Below are 20,636 nucleotides of genomic sequence, written 5' to 3' on the forward strand. Positions count from 1 at the left end.
TGGGGGGAAATGTACAATAAAGCTTCTGCTTTTAAAAGGTCAACAAATTGTTTGCACTACCCAAATGAACACATGACAACAGAAAAATAACTGTCTGAACAATTGGAACTGAAAAAATCATACCTCAAACCAGCACAGTGTAGAACTCAGTTTTCGGATATTCCATGCAGATTCAACCTTTATTTGTTTTGGGTAAAAGAATACTGTCATGTTAGAGGTAACATCATTCAAAACCAAAGCAAATATATCCATGTACTCATTTAATAGTGTCTGAGTAGCACTGACATAGATAAGGACTAAGAAGTATCTATGACTGTGGAAAAATAATTGCTCTGCAGAGGCTCTCAAAGGCAAGTTTCTGTCTCCTTTCCTTGGGGTTTTATAAAGTAAAGCTTTTCCACCGATAAGAGTACCAGAACACAAGAGCAAATAAGAAGGAGCTTTGAAAATAAAAATTAAAGCAAAGTGATGCTTGCTCAATTTCTGTCCTTCTCAACTATGTTACTTGTCTCCCAAACATTGTATAAATGACCTACCAAAGGACTCAAAAGATAATGCTCAAGTGCTGTCTGTGGCACTTAAAAAGCTGCTCAAGAATTTGGCCTTTCAGAGAATGCTTCTGAGAATAAGTGCTTTCTAGGGAAGGTCTTGAATCTGCAAGACTTCATTGTTTCAAGTAGGGAAATACAAAAATGATAAATTTTATCAAATATAACAAAACACTCTCATTGATCTTCTCAAGCAATAATATGAAGCATTTTTTTTGTCAAAGAAAACATTTTCTCCAATTATAGTACCCTTAAAAGATAAGTAGAAACAGACACCATTTTCAGCTATAGTATGCCCTTGATAAACTCATTAATACTCATTCTGGAATCAAATGCAAATCTCAATAGTCACCTTTGAAATGTTCAGAATCATAACAAAACTCTGGCACATATCTAATTGTAATCCTAATCCTGTGTTAATGCTATGATGTGGAGTGACAAAAGCAGATTAAACAAAGGAATATACATTATGACCCAATGTAAATATACATACATACATGTGCCCAAAGAAGACTGGAAGAAATACATCACCTTGGCTATTTTTGATGGCTGAAATTATAGGAAGTCTTATTATTTTCTTCATGTGTGTATTTTCCTTTATAATGATATGAATTACTTACATAATTTAAAAAATGGAAAGCATATCATCAGCTCAAAAATAACCTTTGAGCAAGGACAATTATAAACAGCTGCAGGGAAGCATTAATTAGCTGGAAAGACTTTTTTTTTGGTTTTCCAGGTGTTTTTTTAAATATACAATGTGATATAGGTGAGAAATTTATACAAAATCAAATGTAGCTTAAGAAAAGATACAATAAGATCTGTTATTTAATCTATTATTAAAAAAGATAATTTAAGAAATAATGCACTTTACAAAAGGATTTACTTTTACAACAGGATTTCTCTAAAGAGCAAAAAAGAATTCAGGTTTTTAAAAATCTGATCTACATATATTTCAGAAGCATACATACTATATAAATTGAGGGACACCTGCAGATAAATGTTCAGATCCAGGTTTTTGTAAAATTCTGTGTCTTGACAGCTCAGAGAAAGAATACACATGGTTCTGGTAATGTTTATCCCTTGCCAATGTCAAGTGTCAGGTGGCAACAGTCCTTTTACTTGGCCAAGTCATCTCCTAAAGAGATGAGATCTCAGGATATCCTCCTTTTTTTAACCCTCAGGTTCACTCCCCTGCTCTGCTTTGGTATAGTCTGATGCCCAGAGAGAAGAGGAAAAGATGAATAAGCAGTATGCTTTCATGTTGGTACCCACCACCAACCCACACACGCACGCCTGCCTGAAGCACCTCCTAAAAAACTCAACATAACAGGTCTGGCTCTCGACAGGAGGTCTGACGCCTTTATACAGCTTACTGAGTACAGAGTCGTCTGTGCCAACATGCACAGACACATGTGCACTTACATTCTGCTCCCCTTCGGTGACTCGAGTTTCATAGCAATATGCCAGGAGGATATCAATCAAACTGTAGTATACATGACGATGGGCTCCCTTGTCCAGCAAGTAAGATTTATTGACAAATTTTCGCAGCTGATATTTCTCTTCTTCAGAAAAAGACACTAGAAGAAAATGTATTTAAATATTAGATGTTCCATTATTTTATGGAAGATTTTTCAGAACTTTGGTTATTATAGAAACTGAAAAAGCAACTCTCTAACTCTGAATATAGAAATAACTTTTTAACTGGACTTCACAGGTGTATAAAGGCTATGCATTTGCTCAAACTGTAGAGCTAAATGAAGGAGAAATGTCTAAACAATACCTACTTTTTTTTTTAACTCTTATGTCTAGACTGCCTAGTTTTTTTGCTACACTATTCTGTAATCAAAGCATCTAAATGCTACTTAATTGACTTTAAAATTAAGACAATACATTTTGACAACAGAAAACACATAATGGCTAAACAAAGCATTCTACAGATATTCATTACCCATTTTTTAAGTTCTATACAAAAAAATGGGAATATTCCCATGTATTAGTCAATTTTAAGGGCACTGGATTTATTTTTTAATATTTTTTACACAAAGAAACAAAGTTTTACCTAAATACACAAATGTGACCACATCACACTTATTAGACTGTGAACAGAGGATGTTTCTTTTTGAGAGTCTATTTTCCTTCTTTTGCTTGTCACCCTCGATTTTCAACTAGTCTGCCCCTCCTTAAAAATATAATATCATTTCAGATTTTTCTCTACAACCATGTAATATAATACAGACAAGCAAACATGCATACAAGGGAGCTTATACCTTTTCCCCCCAAAGAATTGGATCATTTTTGTCCATCTACCCTATCTCACTCAACACTCTGGCAAATCCCTCTAAGTCAATTGGTACTTAGCTGATTTTTATAAAGGAGTAGAATATTCCACGGTGTAGCATGCTCTGTCCAACCACTCCCCCTACTGATGGGCATTAGCTTTGCTTCCAGCTTTCTCCCACCGTTAATAATGCTGCAGTAAATGTCCTTGTCATATGTTTTTGGATACTAGAGATGTTATTTCCATAAAATGGATTTCCAAAAACAAATTTACTGGGTTGAAAAGTTTATCTGTTTTTTAAAAGGTTAAAGGCTACAACCCTTCTTTCTAAGGATCATGGATAGAAGTTTTGTTTCCCACACATCTCTCACCCCTTCCCAGCAATAAATGTAATAGCAGATATTTTTTTTTATGGTTTCCAGTTTAACAGATAGGAAGTGACTTGGGAGGAAGGTTCTAAGATGACTCCCCCAGTGAGCCATGTCATGTGAGTTTGAGCAGAACCTGTGACTTGCTTCTCTCCAAAAGACTACAGACACAGTGATTGTACAGTCACTGTCGTGGTTATGGTCCACTGTGAGCCGACCGGAGCCAGACACTCACCTGCTGGTTCTGAAGAAATAAGATGCCAAGAAATAAGAGGTAAGAGGACCACATGGCAAGGAAATGGGGGGGCCGCTAAGATCTGAGGGTATCCCCACCTGACAGCCAGCAAGAATGCAGCGGGTTCTATGTTCTACAGATGTAGCAATGGAATTCTGCAAACCCTCATATGAGTCTGGAAAAGGACTCTGAGCTCCAGAAAGGAACATAGCTACCAATACCTATTTTAAAAAAGAAAAAGAAAGATTGTCATATTTGTCTACAGCCTTGGAGGACCCCGAGCAGAGGACCCAGATAAGTCATGCCTGACTCTGATACAATGACATATCACTGTTACTTCGGCTGATGTTTCTCTAATTGCTGACCTTTGAGCATTATTTCATAGGGATGCTGGCAATTTGGATTTACTCTTTTGAACATTACCCATTTAAATGTGTTCTGCCCAATTTTTTCTATTGGATGGCTTGTCTTGTCCAATTTTTAAGAACGCTGTCTATATGAACTCTAGGCATCTCTTCAAATCTACTGACTCTCTGTTGACTTTGTTTATGGGATCTTTTACTACTGAAATACTTATTTTTTTGTGTTGCCAAATTTGGTGTTTTTTTTTTAACACATTCTGGACTTAACAGGCTCTGAAAGGTTTCACCAACTCCCAAATTGTACATGAAGTCTCTCAGCATTGCTTTAAGATTTACTGTTTCTTTTTTTTTAATTTTAAGTCTTTACTCCATCTGGAAGTTATTTTTTCATATGTTTTAAGATTTCATTTAATTCCAGATGAAGAGTTAATTGTGCCAGCACAGTTTGTTCAATGATCCATCTTTCCCCACTGTATTGAACCACCAACTTTGTCAAATAGATCTGTTGCTTTTCTTGCTAAAAATTACTTACAAGCGTTTTGTTTTTGCCACTGGCAAATACAATATTTTTCCCCACTTGTAACAAGTTATTGACAGGAGAGAGAAAAGTATTTTTTTATATCTATCAACCACCTTACCAAATGCTGGCTAGCCAGACACAAAAAGCTAAAATACTTAAATGCTACTGATTAAAAAAAAACAACTTTGTGTCTACATGGGTAAGGTGTAAGACTGTAGTTCCTTCTGTTTCCTTGATGTCTACAATTTACAAATTACACGCTATGCTAAAGTATATGTCTTCTCACATTAACAAGAGCATTATAAGTTCCTCATTACCATACTATGTATGTAAAATACATATACAGTCAAATCTTGTTTTAAAGCAAGATTTACAGGAAGAGAAACAGCTAACAACACAGATGTATTCAGTTCTCAGCTAGTATAAGTAAAACATGGCCTACTACTTGATAGCGATTTTTAAAAAAACTTAAGCATCTACATATATTAAGTGACCTCTAAACAAAAGTATTCTCAGTCTCTTACCTTCAAAGTAATCTTTCATTCTCCATGCCCTGTCAATAACTTTCAAATTCACTTACAAAGATTTTAAGCCTAGTAGAGAGGAGCATTCAGCTTTCCAGTTCTAATACTTCACATCAAAGGAATGACAAAATTACTTTCAAGCCTTTTTCTCAAGGTTTTAGAACTATTTGCTATATTTAAATGATATATACAAATAATACACTTAAACTGTTGTCACAACCAGACCCCCAAATACAGTGGCTTAAATAAAAGAGAAGTTTCTCCCACACGCTACCATCTTGAGGGATGATGCACACCTGGCAGCGCATCAGCATCTCCATCCTAGGACTCCATCTATGGTCCATCACAGCAGCTCCACATTTTTGTCATTTTGTAACCAACAGGAAAAAGGAGTAAGAGGGCAGCAAGAACCTTCTTTCTAAAGATTTGATCCAGAAAGTGTACATAACACATCCACTCACTTTCCATCATCCAGGACTCAGTCCCATGGCCACACCCAGTGGCATAGAAGGAAAGGAAATGTAGTCACCAGCTAAGTGCTCAGGTGCCCAGCTCTAATGCAGGAAGCCTCTTAAGGGAGAAAGACTTAAAAAAAAGACACCTGCTGCCTTTGACACCTTTTCAGAGACCAAAAATTATTAAAATGCCTTTTTAATATTCCCAAACTACTTTCTAGATAGCTAGCTACCCAGCCTCTTTCCATCGCTGCTCAACAAAAGACAGCCCTTCTGCTCATCACAACTGGACCAAAGCCAGAAGGAAGATACATGATTACTCACACCTGATGGCTCCTTTTCACATAGTTTCCCAACTCACTTCTGGCCTCTCTTAGGAGACTTAAGCTTTATTTTTGTTTCAAAGCTTTCCTTCCAGCAGTTCTGCAGCCTGTCCTCTAGGAGAAAAACATCTTAAATACACTAATTTGAAATTACTAAAAGCAATAATCCATTATCATTAAAATATACTTAGGACAAAAAAAAGGTTTTGAAATTTATTTATATAATTATTTTTTCAACTATGTTAGAAATCCTACATTTAGAAAAATATGAAAAGAATAAAGACATGTATTTGCACAAGTACTGCTTACATAAACAACAACTATGGAAATGCATTTATTGAATTTGCTGGCCAGCAAAATAAAAAAATGTGTACAGTTTTAAACTTACTGCAGGTAGGTGTCGGATGAAGCATTCTTTAAAGACTGACATTTAAAACTGAAATTAACAGGACAGATAAACTGGGTGTTGACTACCTCATTAAAGGGCTCCTATGAAGATCCCCTTAATTTAAACAGAAGCTCTCAGTTCACCTAAAGGGATCTGATTTAAGGAAAGTGTAAGAATTAAGATACTTATTCCATGAAGAAAAGTGTACTTAACAGAGTATTTTAAGACCCAGTATTTAGGAAGAAGGTTTGAGACAGGATTCCCCTAGGTACAGTTTTTGAGATGTTCGTTAATTTACCTAATAGCAAAGTGCCAGGTGTTCATGATGATATTATCTCACTAGAGGAAAGCCTTTACGTCCTAGTTGACTAATAAAGACTTCTGCTTCCACATAATTCTAAATCACAAGATAAGCATGCCAGAACTGTTTAACAACACACCAGCTCAGCTACATGCTTATTCCTTCATATTTAAGTGATCACACCCATACACGTAGAATGGTTTGTAAAGGCTGGTCTGGGAGCTCTGCGTTGTGATGTTACATTATCCACATGTAAATGCTTCCACTAAGACACTTTCCAGGGCTGTATGTATACATACGAAAAGCTGACCTGAATGTACTCCTAGTGCCCCGAGCCATTCTTTAAAACACCACCACCTTTTTCTGAGTATTTTTAAGTTTCATTTTGGCCTAAGTAGTTTGCTAATAATAGACAAACATATTTCAATTCTGAAATTCAAGCGAAGAAACCAGAGATAAGAAATAACAATAACAACAAACCAGGAAATCACTAAAGAAACCAAAAGTCTGAGCTCCCTAAGGCCTTTAGCATTAGAGCTGTAAATCATATCACCCAAAGGGGAACTTGGGGTCGTTTGCACACAATCAGGTCTAACCCAGCAGCAGCACCAGAAATAACTACAGAGGCAGGGCCAACAATACTTGGAGGACTGCCACCACGAGTAACATTCGTCAAGCATTTGTATGACTTAGCTACACTACCAAGCAGCTTTGCTACACAGTTCACAACATTTCAGTTAATTATGCTTCCATAAATAATCTACAGCCAAACAAAGCCTGTGGAAAGCTCAATACATTTGGGGAAGAAACTGGTGCCCTAGCATTGACGCAAATGGCCCAGGACCACCCCCCAACATGAAAAACTCCATCGATACGCTGAAGGACTGCAAAGGGGCTCCCATGAAAATGGCAAGTGACTGTCTCACTTCACTTGGTACATTTTTTACTTTTGTTACTTTTCCATCTTCCCTTCTCTCTAAATTCCCCTCCCAAATATCCCTGTCTTCTGTGGGTCAACAATTAAATCAGCCCTCATCGGGCTGCTCTCAGAGAAATGCAAATCTGCCTATTACATTGTACGCTTTCTGGAACCAGATGAAGGTAAGCAGAAGAAAAGGCTCTGCATTCAAACCTTCAGCCTCAGTGGGTAGCCCTGCAGTGCTACGACGTCCAAAGCTGACATTGGCAGTTGGCTCTACAAACACTGACGAGCTCACTGGTGCCCAACAGGACGTCCCTGCTAGGAAGTTCAATGCCTGTTAGGTGTTACGTGGGGTCACACCAAGCAATTATGTGCCAAGACTCTCGGACTGAGACTGACCACTGGAAGATGACATGGGAGATGTGCTGAGTCCATCCCCATGAGACCGAGCACGGGGGAGCACAGCACTTAACACTTCCACTTACAAGCCTCTGGGGAGAAATTCTGAGATCATCACAAAACTGAAGATGTCAATCAAAGTCTCCATGTTGTAACTCAGGACTACAATAAAAATGACAAGAATCATAACCAAGGCAAAGAAGGGAAGAAAGTGCACCATCTGTATTCAAAACAATCCAGCTTAATATCTTATGATGAGAATGTATCAAAGGTGTCCCTCACCTGCCCTGTACTATCTGCCTGGCCACGTTGGATGAGGGAGCGTGAAAGGCGCCCACACCGCACCGTGGTGACACAGCCAGGAAGGAGGGAGAGGAGGGCAAATTACAGCAGCAGTGAGCTCCTTGAGTAAACAGAATTTTAACATGTATTTCTCGCTTTACTTCTTCTCGCCCATATTTTATTCTGGTTCGACACACTTCAATTTATTCCTTCAATTGTGGGTGTCTCAAATATTTGAACAAGAAGAAACACAAAAACGAAAGAAAGAAAAATCTTGTTAACAAAGAATTTCCCCTTAAAGCTTGGCTAATGCACAAAAATTTTCATTTCACAGACAAGCCATTCAGTTCCTGGCTTGAATGCTATTGATTTTACCAGAATAATAATTTCTAACATTTACAATACACTAGGGATTTTGAGTTCATCATCTCATTCAATCAGCACAACTGTGAGGCAGGTATGGGGGATCCACGGCAACCCAGCAAAGCTGCAAGATCACACCGCTAGCCTGTGGCAAAGCACGCTGTTAAACCCTGAGCCCCATATTCAGCTTATATCCTGTCCTTAACCCTACATACTTGGCACATTTAGAAGAGGTACTTTCTACACAACACAGAGCTGAAATTCTTCTGCCCTGGACCACATGCCTTTGCTGTTGTTAAAGGTGATTTTTAGAATGAACCGCCATACTAGCTGCGCTATGTTCCGGAAGCCCCAATCTGACAAATGCCATGGGTCATGTGAAGATCAAAGGTCAGGAGGGCCAGTGGTTACAGGGATGGCCTAGCTGAATCTTCTGTTAAAATTCTACACAAAGAACCCGCTCAGAGCATGGCTCTCACAGAAAACAGGACCTGGAACAAGCTACAAGTGATCAAAGTGCCACAAGTCAGAATTTAAATCAAAGGCAATGCCTTCCCTTGATTTTTAGGGCAACTAGCTCACCCTGGTGGGCAGAAAACTTAACTACACAACCACCAATTTCTTCCCTCACCACCTTGTTAAAGTAGCATACTAAATTGGGGAGACCGCTTCAACCCACTCGTTAGCCTGGGTAACTTAAGTTCATGCAAACTTTCTGAGCAGATCTACATAGCAAATGCAGTTAATTATCTAAATTGTGTTAGCAATCCCTATCTGAGAATCTGTCTAGATCATGTAGGAAGGATGAAAGATTCTTAAACCAAAATGAAATAGGATTTGCTGAAAACAATGTAACAAGAGTTATTATTTATAAGTGAGTATTGTATCATACAGTCAATTCTTCAAGATTACGGCAGCTATTTTTCAATCCAGTGGAAATCACCTAAACTCTAAGTACAAAAATATTGACTGTAATATTATTCATTCTATGAACATTTATTGAGTAGTTATAGACCGGACACTATGCTAGACACTGGAAACAGAGCAAATGATGACTTACTGCACTGCTTTGCAGTAAGAGATGTTATGCAGTAGAGAGATGTCACTACTTCAGATTGAGTGGTCAAGGAAGGTGACTGCAGGAAATGAAGCAACCCCAATGTTCATCAGGACTAAAAAGCCCCAGTGTCCATCAGTCATGACACAAACACACAACAGAATACTAGGCAGTCATTAAAAGTTCAGGTAGAGCCCCACATGCTGATATAGAGGACACACAACACATACTACAAAAGCAACTTAAGAACAGAGTGTATATGAATCTATAGGTATAAATTTCTCATGGCAAATAATCAGATGTAGGTACATGCAGTAAAAATACCCCAAAAGTGTTAATAGTGATTACTTTCAGGAAGAGGAATCTGTGGTGTGGTGAGTCTTACTCCATGTAATGTATGAAGGTATAGGTGTGTGCGTGTGTGTATTCTTTTCCTTTAAACACTGAAATTTTATTTTTAATATAGAAATAAAAGCCAAATCAGGATGACAGAAAACACAGGCCTTCTATACTTCATCCATCTGCACACAGTTGTAATTCTAATTTACAGACTTAATACACAGACCTCCCATTTAGAGAAGGTGTACTCAAATGACCACGTAAGAAAGGACTCTTTATGGATAACATTTGGCTGAATGTAAAATATGGTACAGTCATTTCCTGTGGCTCATAAAACCCCTAGCTCAGCTTTCGTTGGTAAAAACTGGTCCACCTGCTCTCTGTAAGGTACAAGGAAACAGATAAAAGGATAACTATTCCAGCTTCCACCTAAACCACTTGTGAAAAAACTAAAGAAGATATATCAGATTCATTCATCACACAAAGGGAATGAAAACGGGGTCTTTTCCCACCACTGTGAATACTCAAATAGGTTTACTGCAGAGAATGTTCAGATTGCTCAGGCAGATTATTCAACAGCAGCAGACGTCCTGTGTGCTAACATCCCTAAATTTACTAAAAAATAAATAAATAATTTAAAAAGGACCCCAATGGTTCAGAAGTAAAACATACTTCAAAAGATATTTCCAAGATAAGTAAATCTAATTATTGAGTGGTGTTTTCTAGTCCAGGAGGAACACCTCATTTCCAGTTATTAGCAAACCATACTTCACTCCATGAGACAATTACACCTGTGTGCTTAATAACAAGGAGACAATAAGCAAATGCACCTCATTTTGAGTTTCTTACCTAACGCAGCAGGATTTTCTTGCTCCTGACTCTTTCCCAAAGAGGCCATCATTTTCGAATGGATATCAGTCCACCAAGGATTATACTTCAAAACCTGTTTAACAGCCTCATCTTCAAAAAAGTCAGCTCTGGGATGGGGGGAAAAAGATTGAATGGGCTAGTTACATAGAAGTGGGCTGGTTTTCATTTTTTTTAATGTTATCTTAACTCATTACATTTGCACTAAAAATACAGATTGTTGATTCAAAGTTTATTTCCAGGAGAGACTGAGCAGTGTTCTACTTCCCTTGCGGTTACTAATCACCATAAAATGATAAGAAGCATCTGGCTACAGGGCTATGAACATTTCTCATCTCTTTAAGCAGAAGGTACAGAGAAGATCAGCCCTCTCCTAAAGCCCCACCCCATGTATTACAGTGCGTGCAAAGAACCAAGTTCGAATACACAGTGGACAGGAGCCCCGCACTTGGGCTACATTTCTAAGCAACACAGATTTTGGAAAGGTTACAATAAAGGAAAGAATCTTCTAACAACACCAGGAAAGAAAAATAAGCACATGAATAGGAAAATTCAGGATACAGCATATCCAGCAAAGAGGCTACACAAGACACATCACTTTTTAGCATGTGCAATTCATACTATCTACCAAGATACAATTTAATTTAGCTATGCCAATCTAAATAACCCCTTAACTTAAAACTACTGGAAGAGATAAAACTAACCTTTGCAGAGAACAGAAAATATATTTTCCTCTCCTTTCTCAGTTTTAACTTGAATTACTGCTACATTCAAAACATACTGTTGCAGGACACTCGTCAGAAATTAGAGGACACATTCAGGTATTATGCTATCATGCATTCGAAGCTGGAAACTGTGTTCTTGGGAAAAGAATGACAGAAAGTATACCTCACAGTGAAAAACTCTTCAATAATTCCGTGAATTAGACAGTCAAGGAATTTGTTGTTTTGATAAACTGGACTTTCCACCCAACAGTTTTATGACATTCCTTTCACACTAAGTGCTTTCCATCCATTATTTCCTTGCATCCTCACACCAGCCCCACGAGCAGGGGATACTATTTTACATGGGTGGAATCTGAGGGTCAGAAAAGTTGTGTATTACGGGCAAAGTCACAGAACCACTAGGAAGTATGGCCAGGATTTGGACCCACATAAATCTTACTCCAGAATCCAAGCTATTCACCAGTATAAACACTCTGTTTTTAAGCTTGAGGAAATAAAATACATATTGGACAAAACTGAATAGCAATTACTTGAAATAGTAATTCTCAGTATTAATTTTTGTCAGGTGCACCAAGCATGTAAGACTAGGATGAAGCAGTTATTTTATAAATTAATCCTGCTAAGTCTCTTTTATTAGCTCTCTTTCCCTTTAAAAGGAAAACTCTTCTGAGTTGAGTTTCTCCTATAACCTTTCCTCCACAAATTGGGATGTGAACTCTTTCTAGGAAATAAATTTCAAAACTGATCACCAACAAGAGTAAATGGCTAAAATACTAAAGGAGTCAATGAAAAGTACTGACTTTGTGCCGTGTTCCCAGCTCCACGTTGGGCACTGGGTCACACTGCTGACAAGGCACAGTCCTAGACCGACGGAACGTCCAGTCTCGTGGGAGAGCCAAAGAATTACAGTATGTTGTAGGTGCTCTGATGTACCAGTACAAGAATTCGCAATAAAACGAAATTGGGGTGACAAGGAAGATCCCTGGAGTGAAGAGCAAGGGCAACACTTGAACGGTAAGTAAGAGTTACTTAGGTTAATAGGGGTGGGAGAGAGTATTCTGGGTTGAAAGAATAGTTAGCAAAGGCTAGGTAACTAGAAGACACATTTAAGAAAAGAAAAAAAAAAGTTGAAAACCAGTTGAAAATGATATGTTGTGGTGATAACCTTATAAGCCCTGTTCAAAAAATCTAGTTTATTTTTATTCCTAAGAACAACTGAATGCTTAAAAGCTTTTACATAAAAGACACATCGAACATCACTCTCACTGGAAAGCAGTTTAAAGGAACAAGCCTGAAGGAACAAAAATAGTGGTGTCCTAGAAAAGGACAAGTCGCCGTGGACACAGAGCAAAGTGGATGGATCTGACCTGCACTTAGAAGCTACAATACCCAGGATGTAGGAGTCAAGGAAGCCGAACAGGAGTCAAGGCCGATGCCCAAGATCAACAATTCAGGGGAAAACAGTGCCCTTTGTTGAAACAGGAACACAGGACGCCAACATGACTAGACATATAATGGCTTCTGCTCAAAACAGGCTGAGGTGGAAGTGTCCCTGTAGGATACACAAACAGAGACCTGTCCAATAGGCAGTTAGACATACAAATCTGACACTCAAGAGACACATGGGGGTCGTGAGCATTTAGACAGTTACTGAGGCCAGAGAAAAGGACAGAATCACCCAGGGAGAACTGGCAAAACAAGAGAAAAGGGCCTTGGGCACAGGAGCACCGGGGATATTTAAGGCAAGGGAAAAAGAGCCCATGTGAAAACACACTGGTTTTTTTCCCCAGGAGGAAAGGGATGGGAAAAAACATGTCTTTGTAAAATGTTATCTCACCATCTCCAAGCCTTCTCCCCGACCTCAAAATCTCAACATATTTAAGTGATTCTCTTGGATAAAATCTCACTGCCACAGTCCCAGAAATCTAAATTGTGAGGGCTTATTGTTTACACTGTGCACAATTTAAGAGTTTTGTGAATAAGATCTGAGGCTGACTAATGTTCTACTTTCCAGAATAAGTTATTTTCAATAAATTCTTTTCAAGTTTTTAAGGGCCATTAATTCAACGAGCAATTAAATGAATGTCCTCTGCATACAGCACAAGGGAGATAAAGACCAGCAGGACTCACCCCTTCAGGACTCCATGGTTAAACCGGAGCCACAGACACAAACACAGAACTACGTACAGACCAGATGAGCTATGACCTGGGAGCACTTCCTCTGCCACCCTGGGAGGGAGGGTGCCGGGGGTGACAGTGGAGCCCAGTCACAGAAGATGAGTAAAAGTTATTCAAGCAAGGTAGGACAGGGGAGAAAACAGCTGCCAAAGGAACATCATGGGTAAAAAGTGTGTGAGCAACTGTGTGGTACAGGTGGACAACTGCTGCAGTAGAAAACGCGGGTGGGGAATGGCAAAAAAGCTACAGAGGCAGACAGGGTCAAGATCACAGAGAACTTTCTATGCCACGCTAACGAGAATCCGGTAAAGTTTTAAGATGTTCATCTTCACTATTAAGACATCATTCTGGTGGTGTTACGGCTGATGAATATGCAGAAGTCCAGGCTGGAGGAAGAGATGGAAATGAAGCAGTTAGGACACTGCCACATGAAGCCAGATGCACAAGAGGGCCAGAAATCAATGGAAATAGTTCAGAGAGGGTACAACAGAGATCTGTCCAATAGGCAGCTAGACATTATTTGATGCTCAAAAGAGACACATGGGGGTCGGGAGCACTTTGACAGTTACTAGGTAAAAAATGAGGCACTCTGCCAAGTAGGAAATTCAGAAAAACTTTGCAAGTAACTTAAGAAGTTTGATATTGTACATAATAAAACTGAGGAGTCGGGAGAGTCCAGTCGCTCCTCAAACCCTTCACAACCTGGCTTTTCTTCCCAGCACTCATCCAAATCGAGCTCCTGGGGAAGCATGAGGAGCGCAGCGGCCTCGTTACACTCCACGCTATCTTCATCATCTGCAACACTGCCTGGCACACGGTTCATTCAAACACGTATTTATTTGGTGAAAAAATAAGTACACACATGGAAGGAGGAATAAATGAAATGTTATTGATGCTTTTTCCTAAGCTTGCTGTTTTGAGCACAGAGTGTCTTGGCAGCAAATGATCTTCTCAGCCTTATAAATATTACCTGTTGTCTTAGCAGCTCCTCAGTGAATCCATAAGCCCATCAGAATAACAACCCCTTTAACAAATTCACAGCACTGAGAAGTTGCAAGTTAAAATGGCACCTCAAATCCCTTACAATCACTTTCGTCCCTTTTCTTATCTCACAGGTATTAAGAATGTTCACTAAACTCTTTGGTAGTCTCCCAAAGAAGGAAATAAGCAAGATTTTATGAACTGATTATGGTAAAAAATAAGCCAACAATTAAAAAACAATTTGCCTGGGAAGGGAAAAAAAAATGCTCTCAGCAAGAGAAATATGAAAACTTAGCTATAATAAGCAAAAAAGGAAAGACTACTCAATATTTCAAGATGCCATCAACACATTTGGAGTGTAAAATAATATCCAAAAGGAATTACAGGTGGCAAAAATGGATAATCAAAAACACTAAATGTTTGTGAATCATATATTACATATAGACTTTACAACAATGAATTGAAAAAAAATAATACTGAAAAGTCACTTCTACATGGCTTTGAAATATATACATTTTTCTATATAATCAATTTACCTCACTGTTCTTCTACTTCAGGGTGACATTAAAATTAATTTTCCTTAAGCTCCCAAAAAACCTGACAACATGAGGACAACATGAGGACACGTTGCCAGCACGTCAAACAACTTGAAAATGTCATATATTATATGACTGCACTATAATGTAATTATAAAATGTAATATAGAATGTATATATTACATTGATATATATGAATGTATAATACATGCAATGTGTTGTCCACATGGTAGCTAAGAATTTAAAGTAAACCTTTCCTTCTTCTGCGATAACCATTAAAAACAAGAAAAGCCCTGAACTAAAAAAACGCTTAATTGAAAATTTAAGAATTTTACCTGCACTTCATTAAACCTTAACATTTTTGGGTATGTCCACTTATATAAATAATAAGGAATGAGCAACAGAAAAATTACAATTAGCCAAAGTCTTACCACTACCAGAAAAGTTACAAAGAGCCTCCACCTCATAAATCCCACTCTCTGATCTGCCCATGACCAAATGTTAAATCCCTCCCGTAAGAAGACCTAGCTCTTCTTGAGAAACGGAAAGAACAGCTCATGCATGCTGTTAGAGAAAATGAGCTTCTGGAAAACAGAGATGATGGAGAAACATGAGGGCTGCATGTAATAATATCTCGCTGTTGACTATAAATTCCAATTTCCAAATTCTCTCAGGCCATGGAGTTATTCTTCCAGTTGCAGAAGAGGAAAGATAGGCAGTTGTTCTGATTAAGCTCCCTCCCTCTTGAAATTTCAGCAAAGCTCTTTCTGTTTTCATGCTTGCCCATGAAATTTGCTGACAATGAAATTCCCACTTTAAATATTCAGCATGACTTTAAATAGGTTTCTTCAAATTACTCTTCAGTGGACCTTTAAAACCGCAACTGGAGATACAAAGGTAATTAGAAATGGCAATGTAAATGGACTTGAATCTCTCAGATGTCCTCCAAAATATAACATACTCTGCCCCTTCCCCCACCTCTCCCTTAGGATGTTAAATAGTTCAACCATTTATCACTGCACATCACTTAATGCATTTGCACATCATAAGATATATTTCTGTCATTCCAATTAGTCTCCCACTGTGTCACAGGAGATAGAATATTAATCACAAGAGCAACAGCAGTTAAACTCAAATAGTGTACATGAAAAGGAAATACAAAATGACAAATGGAAAGACTCTTCAAATCCGGGACAAGCCACTTAGTAGCAGTGTGACCTTGTGCAAGTCCCTTAACCTCCTTTCTTCAGCTGTTGTGAAAACTGAATTAAATAATCACAGGAGAGCACCTGATAAGCTGAAAGCACTATAAAAATATAAGGGAATATGATGATTATAGCTGCATATATAACAGCTTCAAAATTGTTGACCCAGAGCTCAGAAGGAACACTAATGGAGGTCTACCACAGCGTGTGACTCACATACTCTGAGAGCCAAGTACCCACAAAGGCCAGGGGACAACAGCTTCCTTGAAAGACGTGCCATTGTCTTGGTCAATGAGCAACATCAAAATCCCCCTTAAGGGATTATTTACCTATCCAATAATTACGTAACTTCCTTTGGGCAAATATAAGCCTGAGAGATGCATTATGGCTAAAGACACAATTAATGCAGGTGGGAAATAGAGTTAAAACTTAAAATCAGATTTCATTTATACCCTACTGTAATGAATTGTTACTTGTTAATTGGAAAGAGATCCTTGATGAGGGATGCTAGTGGATGAAGAGTGTTGGGAAATCCCTGGGTCTGTACATCTACATTTAGTACACATAGATTCAAATTCTTAAAGAAATAATTGAAACAGATTTCCATTTATACATGCCATTAACCACATTTATCACAACAAAAAAACCTACTGAAAAGAACCGCTAATATTCTCATGAATGCACTGTTCTGTTGTTAAGCCTGGCAAGAAAAAAAACTCAAAGAAGTATATTAAAAGAGTTCTCCATTGCTGGAATGACTACTAAGAAGCAATATCTAAAAAGATCACAGAGGTATAACAATTAACAAATGTTAATTCAAATGTCAGTTAAGGTTTTGAAACATCACTGATTTTCAGAATCTAAAACGCACACACCTAGCATAGTTTAAAAGACATTTTTAAAATAAATGTCAAGTAAATTATATAAACCTCAAAAAACTCAAATACTTACAGATAATGATCAGGATCAAATTTGTCCAGCTCTGCAGCCAGGCGCTTCTGCCTTCGTTCAGCTGCAGGGGTGAAATCTGGATCCTTAACATCAATAACATCACTCAATTCATCCTAAGAACACCCAGAAAAGAAAGAACAGTTGCAATCTCCTATTTCAGCATTCAAAAATAGAATTTTGCACAAAATGACAAAACACAGAAGAATCTAATGAACCAGTAAGCCATGATACTACCCGTGAACACTTATATTCAAATGCAACAAATATTTGTTAACACTTACTACTTGCCAGGCCCCATAGAAAGTTTTTACATAAATTACCTTATTTAGGATGCAGAGAAAGGAGAACCCTCCTACACTGTTGGTGGGAATATAAATTAGTTCAACGATTGCGGAAAGCAATATGGAGGTTCCTCAAAAAACTAAAAATAGAAATACCATTTGACCCAGTAACTCCACTCCCAGGAATTTGCCCAAAGAAAACAAGATACCAAATTCAAAAAAACATATGCACCCCTATGTTTATTGCAGCACTATTTAAAATAGACAAGATATGGAAGCAACTTAAGTGTCCATCAGTAGATGAATGGATAAAGAGAGGTGATACATATACAGAATGGCATATTATTCAGCCATAAGAAGAAAACAAATCCTACCATTAGCAACAACATGGATGGAGCTAGAGGGTATTATGCTCAGTGAAATATGCCAGGCAGAAAAAGACAAGTACTAAATGATTTCACTCATTTGTGGAGTATAACAACAAAGCAAAACTGAAGGAACAAAACAGCAGCAGCCTCACAGACTCCACGAAGGGACTAGCAGTTACCAAAGGGAAGGAGGTTGGGGAGGGAAAAGGGGATAAGAGGCATTATAATTAGCAATCACAATACAGGTAGATAACGGGGAAGGCAGTACAGCACAAAGACAAATGACTCTATAGCATCTTAGTATGCTGATGGACAGTGACTGCAATGGGGTGTGTGGGGTGGGGGGGACTTGATAATATGGGTGAATGTAGTAACCACAATGTTGCTCATGTGAAACCTTCGTAAGATTATATTTCAATAATACCTTAATAAAATAATAATAATTAAAAAATAATAAATTACCTCATCTAATCCCTACAACAAATTGATTAACATATATTAAGACTATAAAAATTAACATAAAAAACACAATAGAATAAACCCTTGCAAGCAAACAGGAACACTTAATTCTCTACCCATTCCCCATTTACCCTAGAGACTGGAAAGTTATTAAATGCATGTTGAAATAAATTTCTAGACCCAAGATGGAGCTGCTCCTGCCTGGCATACCACATCAGCAAACCAAAACTTAGGTAACTTCATATCCCTATAAATGCTCTGCTTGACCAGAAATGCAGTATACCTAGTCAGCCAGTCCACAGAGGCCAACAAACGTAGGCTCTACACTTACTTCCTTATTCCATCTCAGCCCATGTGGCCCTAGACAATCAGATATTTTCTATTTTTCTTGTTCTTGTTCTTTATCCCATAAAAGCTTCCTGCCTTCCTCATTTTGCAATTCTCCAAATGAAGACCGTCTACAACATGAAGTGTTAGTTTGTTTGCATCACCTAAACTGTCTTCTTTCTTCACCTGCTAGCAGGCAAAGTGGTTTCAGTATCAGACATCTACACACAGACCTGCCTTCTGATTCTTCCCATGGTCTAGCTCAGCTGGTCTCAGATAAAGATGACCATATAAAACACATACACGAACCTTTACATTCTACTTCATGAGCAGATTTTGATGTATATGACTTTCCACTTACAAATTTAAAAATCTAATCCTGAGTAATATTCAACTTAACTGTATTCGCCTTCACTTAGACATACACATACTACTATAGAGCCCATTTCCTAAACGGAATCCTACAGAAAACAGGTGTATCTGGAAAATGGCCTAGGATACCACATGGTCTCTTTTCTTTTGACTGGAATTAGGAAGCAAAGAAAACTTCTACAATGCAGAATTTTCCGAAAAGTGTTACCTATTTTACTTTCCTCATCCTCCCATAAGCAAGAAATACAGAAACCGGGAGAAGTTTAAAGAATATCAACTGAAAAGAAATCCAGGGAAATTACTTGGTAGAGAGTTGTGGAGGCAAGCTGTTCAGACAGATCTATTTATGGAACGACAGGTTAGTGCCTAATAATCAGGCTCGAAGTGCACAGCAGTGAGACAAAAATCACTACAGTGAAATGAGCCAAGCTGAACTGGTCAGGGAGAGTCGAGGATACACACTCCCCACACAAACTTTCTGCACTGAAAAACAAATTCTCTCATCCCTACCACAATCTAGTTGGCTCAAGAACTATCAACAACATTCAATCCAAGGCATTCTTATACAACACAAAAGCCCAGAGAACTTTCTGGAAGTCCCATCCAGAACATCTTAATACTTCGAAGTACTAACAGTTCTAAGCAAATTCCAGACTACTGGCTGTCCCCAAACCAACAAAAGTTCTTTTACAATTTACTTTTGGGAGACTTATGTATTTCCCTACAGAAACACTATTATAAATAGTAGTTAGATTCTCAGGACAGCCCACAAGTTTATTCAACTCATAATCAACTTGAAATAGAGTACTCATGAAACAAAGGGATTAACACGCATGCAGCAATGTTTCCATGGAAAAATACTTTCAGAGTTCCAGTTTAATCCACCACAAACACCTCTCCTCGGAGCAGTGACCTGGGCTCTTCCACTCCTCCCCACTTCCTCACCTGCCTAAAATCAGCTCCTCTTGCCACAGACATGGGAAAGGGAGTTGAGGTAGCCCTTGGGGGAGAGGGTAAGTTGTAGTGTATCCCCCAGGCCTACCTAAGTTAGATGAAAACCGTGACAGCCGTGGCCTGCTGTGGAACCCAAGTCCCTCCCCCCAGAACCCTTGAGTCACACACACACACACACACACACACACACACCACCCTTCTGAAAGCGACTTGTGTAGAAGTGTGACTTGGAAGTTAGACAAACCTGAATTTAAAACCCAGTCCCACTGAGCTTTGCAACATCCCTGAACTGCAACTTCCTTACTGTGAATTGAGTCTAGAAACACCTCCATCACAGCACTGGGCACCAGTTTCCCTTGCTGCTCTATCAAGTTACCACAAACTTAGAGGCTTACCACAACCCAGACGCATTCTCTCACAGTTCTGGAGTGCAGAAGCCCAAAGTCAGTCTCACTGGGCTAAAATGAAGGTGAAGGCAGGGCTGGTCCCGCTCTGGAGGTCCTGTTTCTTTGCCCCTCCTGTCTCAGGCCAGCTGTCCTCATTCCTTGGCTGGCAGCCCCACATCACACACCTCTCCTCCCCCGGCATCCGGCATCACACAGCCTTCCCTCATTCACTTTGCCCCTCTTACCTCCCTCTTATAAGGGTCCTGTGACCTGGATAATCCAGGACAACCTCCAGGACAAGACCCTTAACTCAATCACATCTGTGAAGTCCCTTTTGTCATGTACAGTAACATATCCACATGTTCCAGACCTCACGGGC

General features: G+C 38.7%; 1 protein-coding gene across 4 annotated transcripts in view; it reads right to left on the bottom strand.

The window, feature by feature from the left end:
• Positions 1-20,636, bottom strand: part of SHQ1 (SHQ1, H/ACA ribonucleoprotein assembly factor) — a 136,804-nt gene that overhangs the window by 104,840 nt on the left and 11,328 nt on the right. For all 4 annotated transcript variants that reach the window (XM_037019316.2, XM_037019314.2, XM_037019315.2 and 1 more), the window contains exons 5-8: positions 17,111-17,223; positions 10,517-10,644; positions 1,974-2,128; positions 124-177 (exon numbers count right to left, since the gene is read on the bottom strand). In XM_037019316.2, coding sequence (XP_036875211.1) covers positions 124-177; positions 1,974-2,128; positions 10,517-10,644; positions 17,111-17,223 — 450 coding nt within the window. The remainder of the gene's footprint in view (positions 1-123; positions 178-1,973; positions 2,129-10,516; positions 10,645-17,110; positions 17,224-20,636) is intronic.

Source organism: Manis javanica, chromosome 3 (assembly GCF_040802235.1).
Source record: "Manis javanica isolate MJ-LG chromosome 3, MJ_LKY, whole genome shotgun sequence".
Classification (NCBI taxonomy): Eukaryota; Metazoa; Chordata; class Mammalia; order Pholidota; family Manidae; genus Manis; species Manis javanica.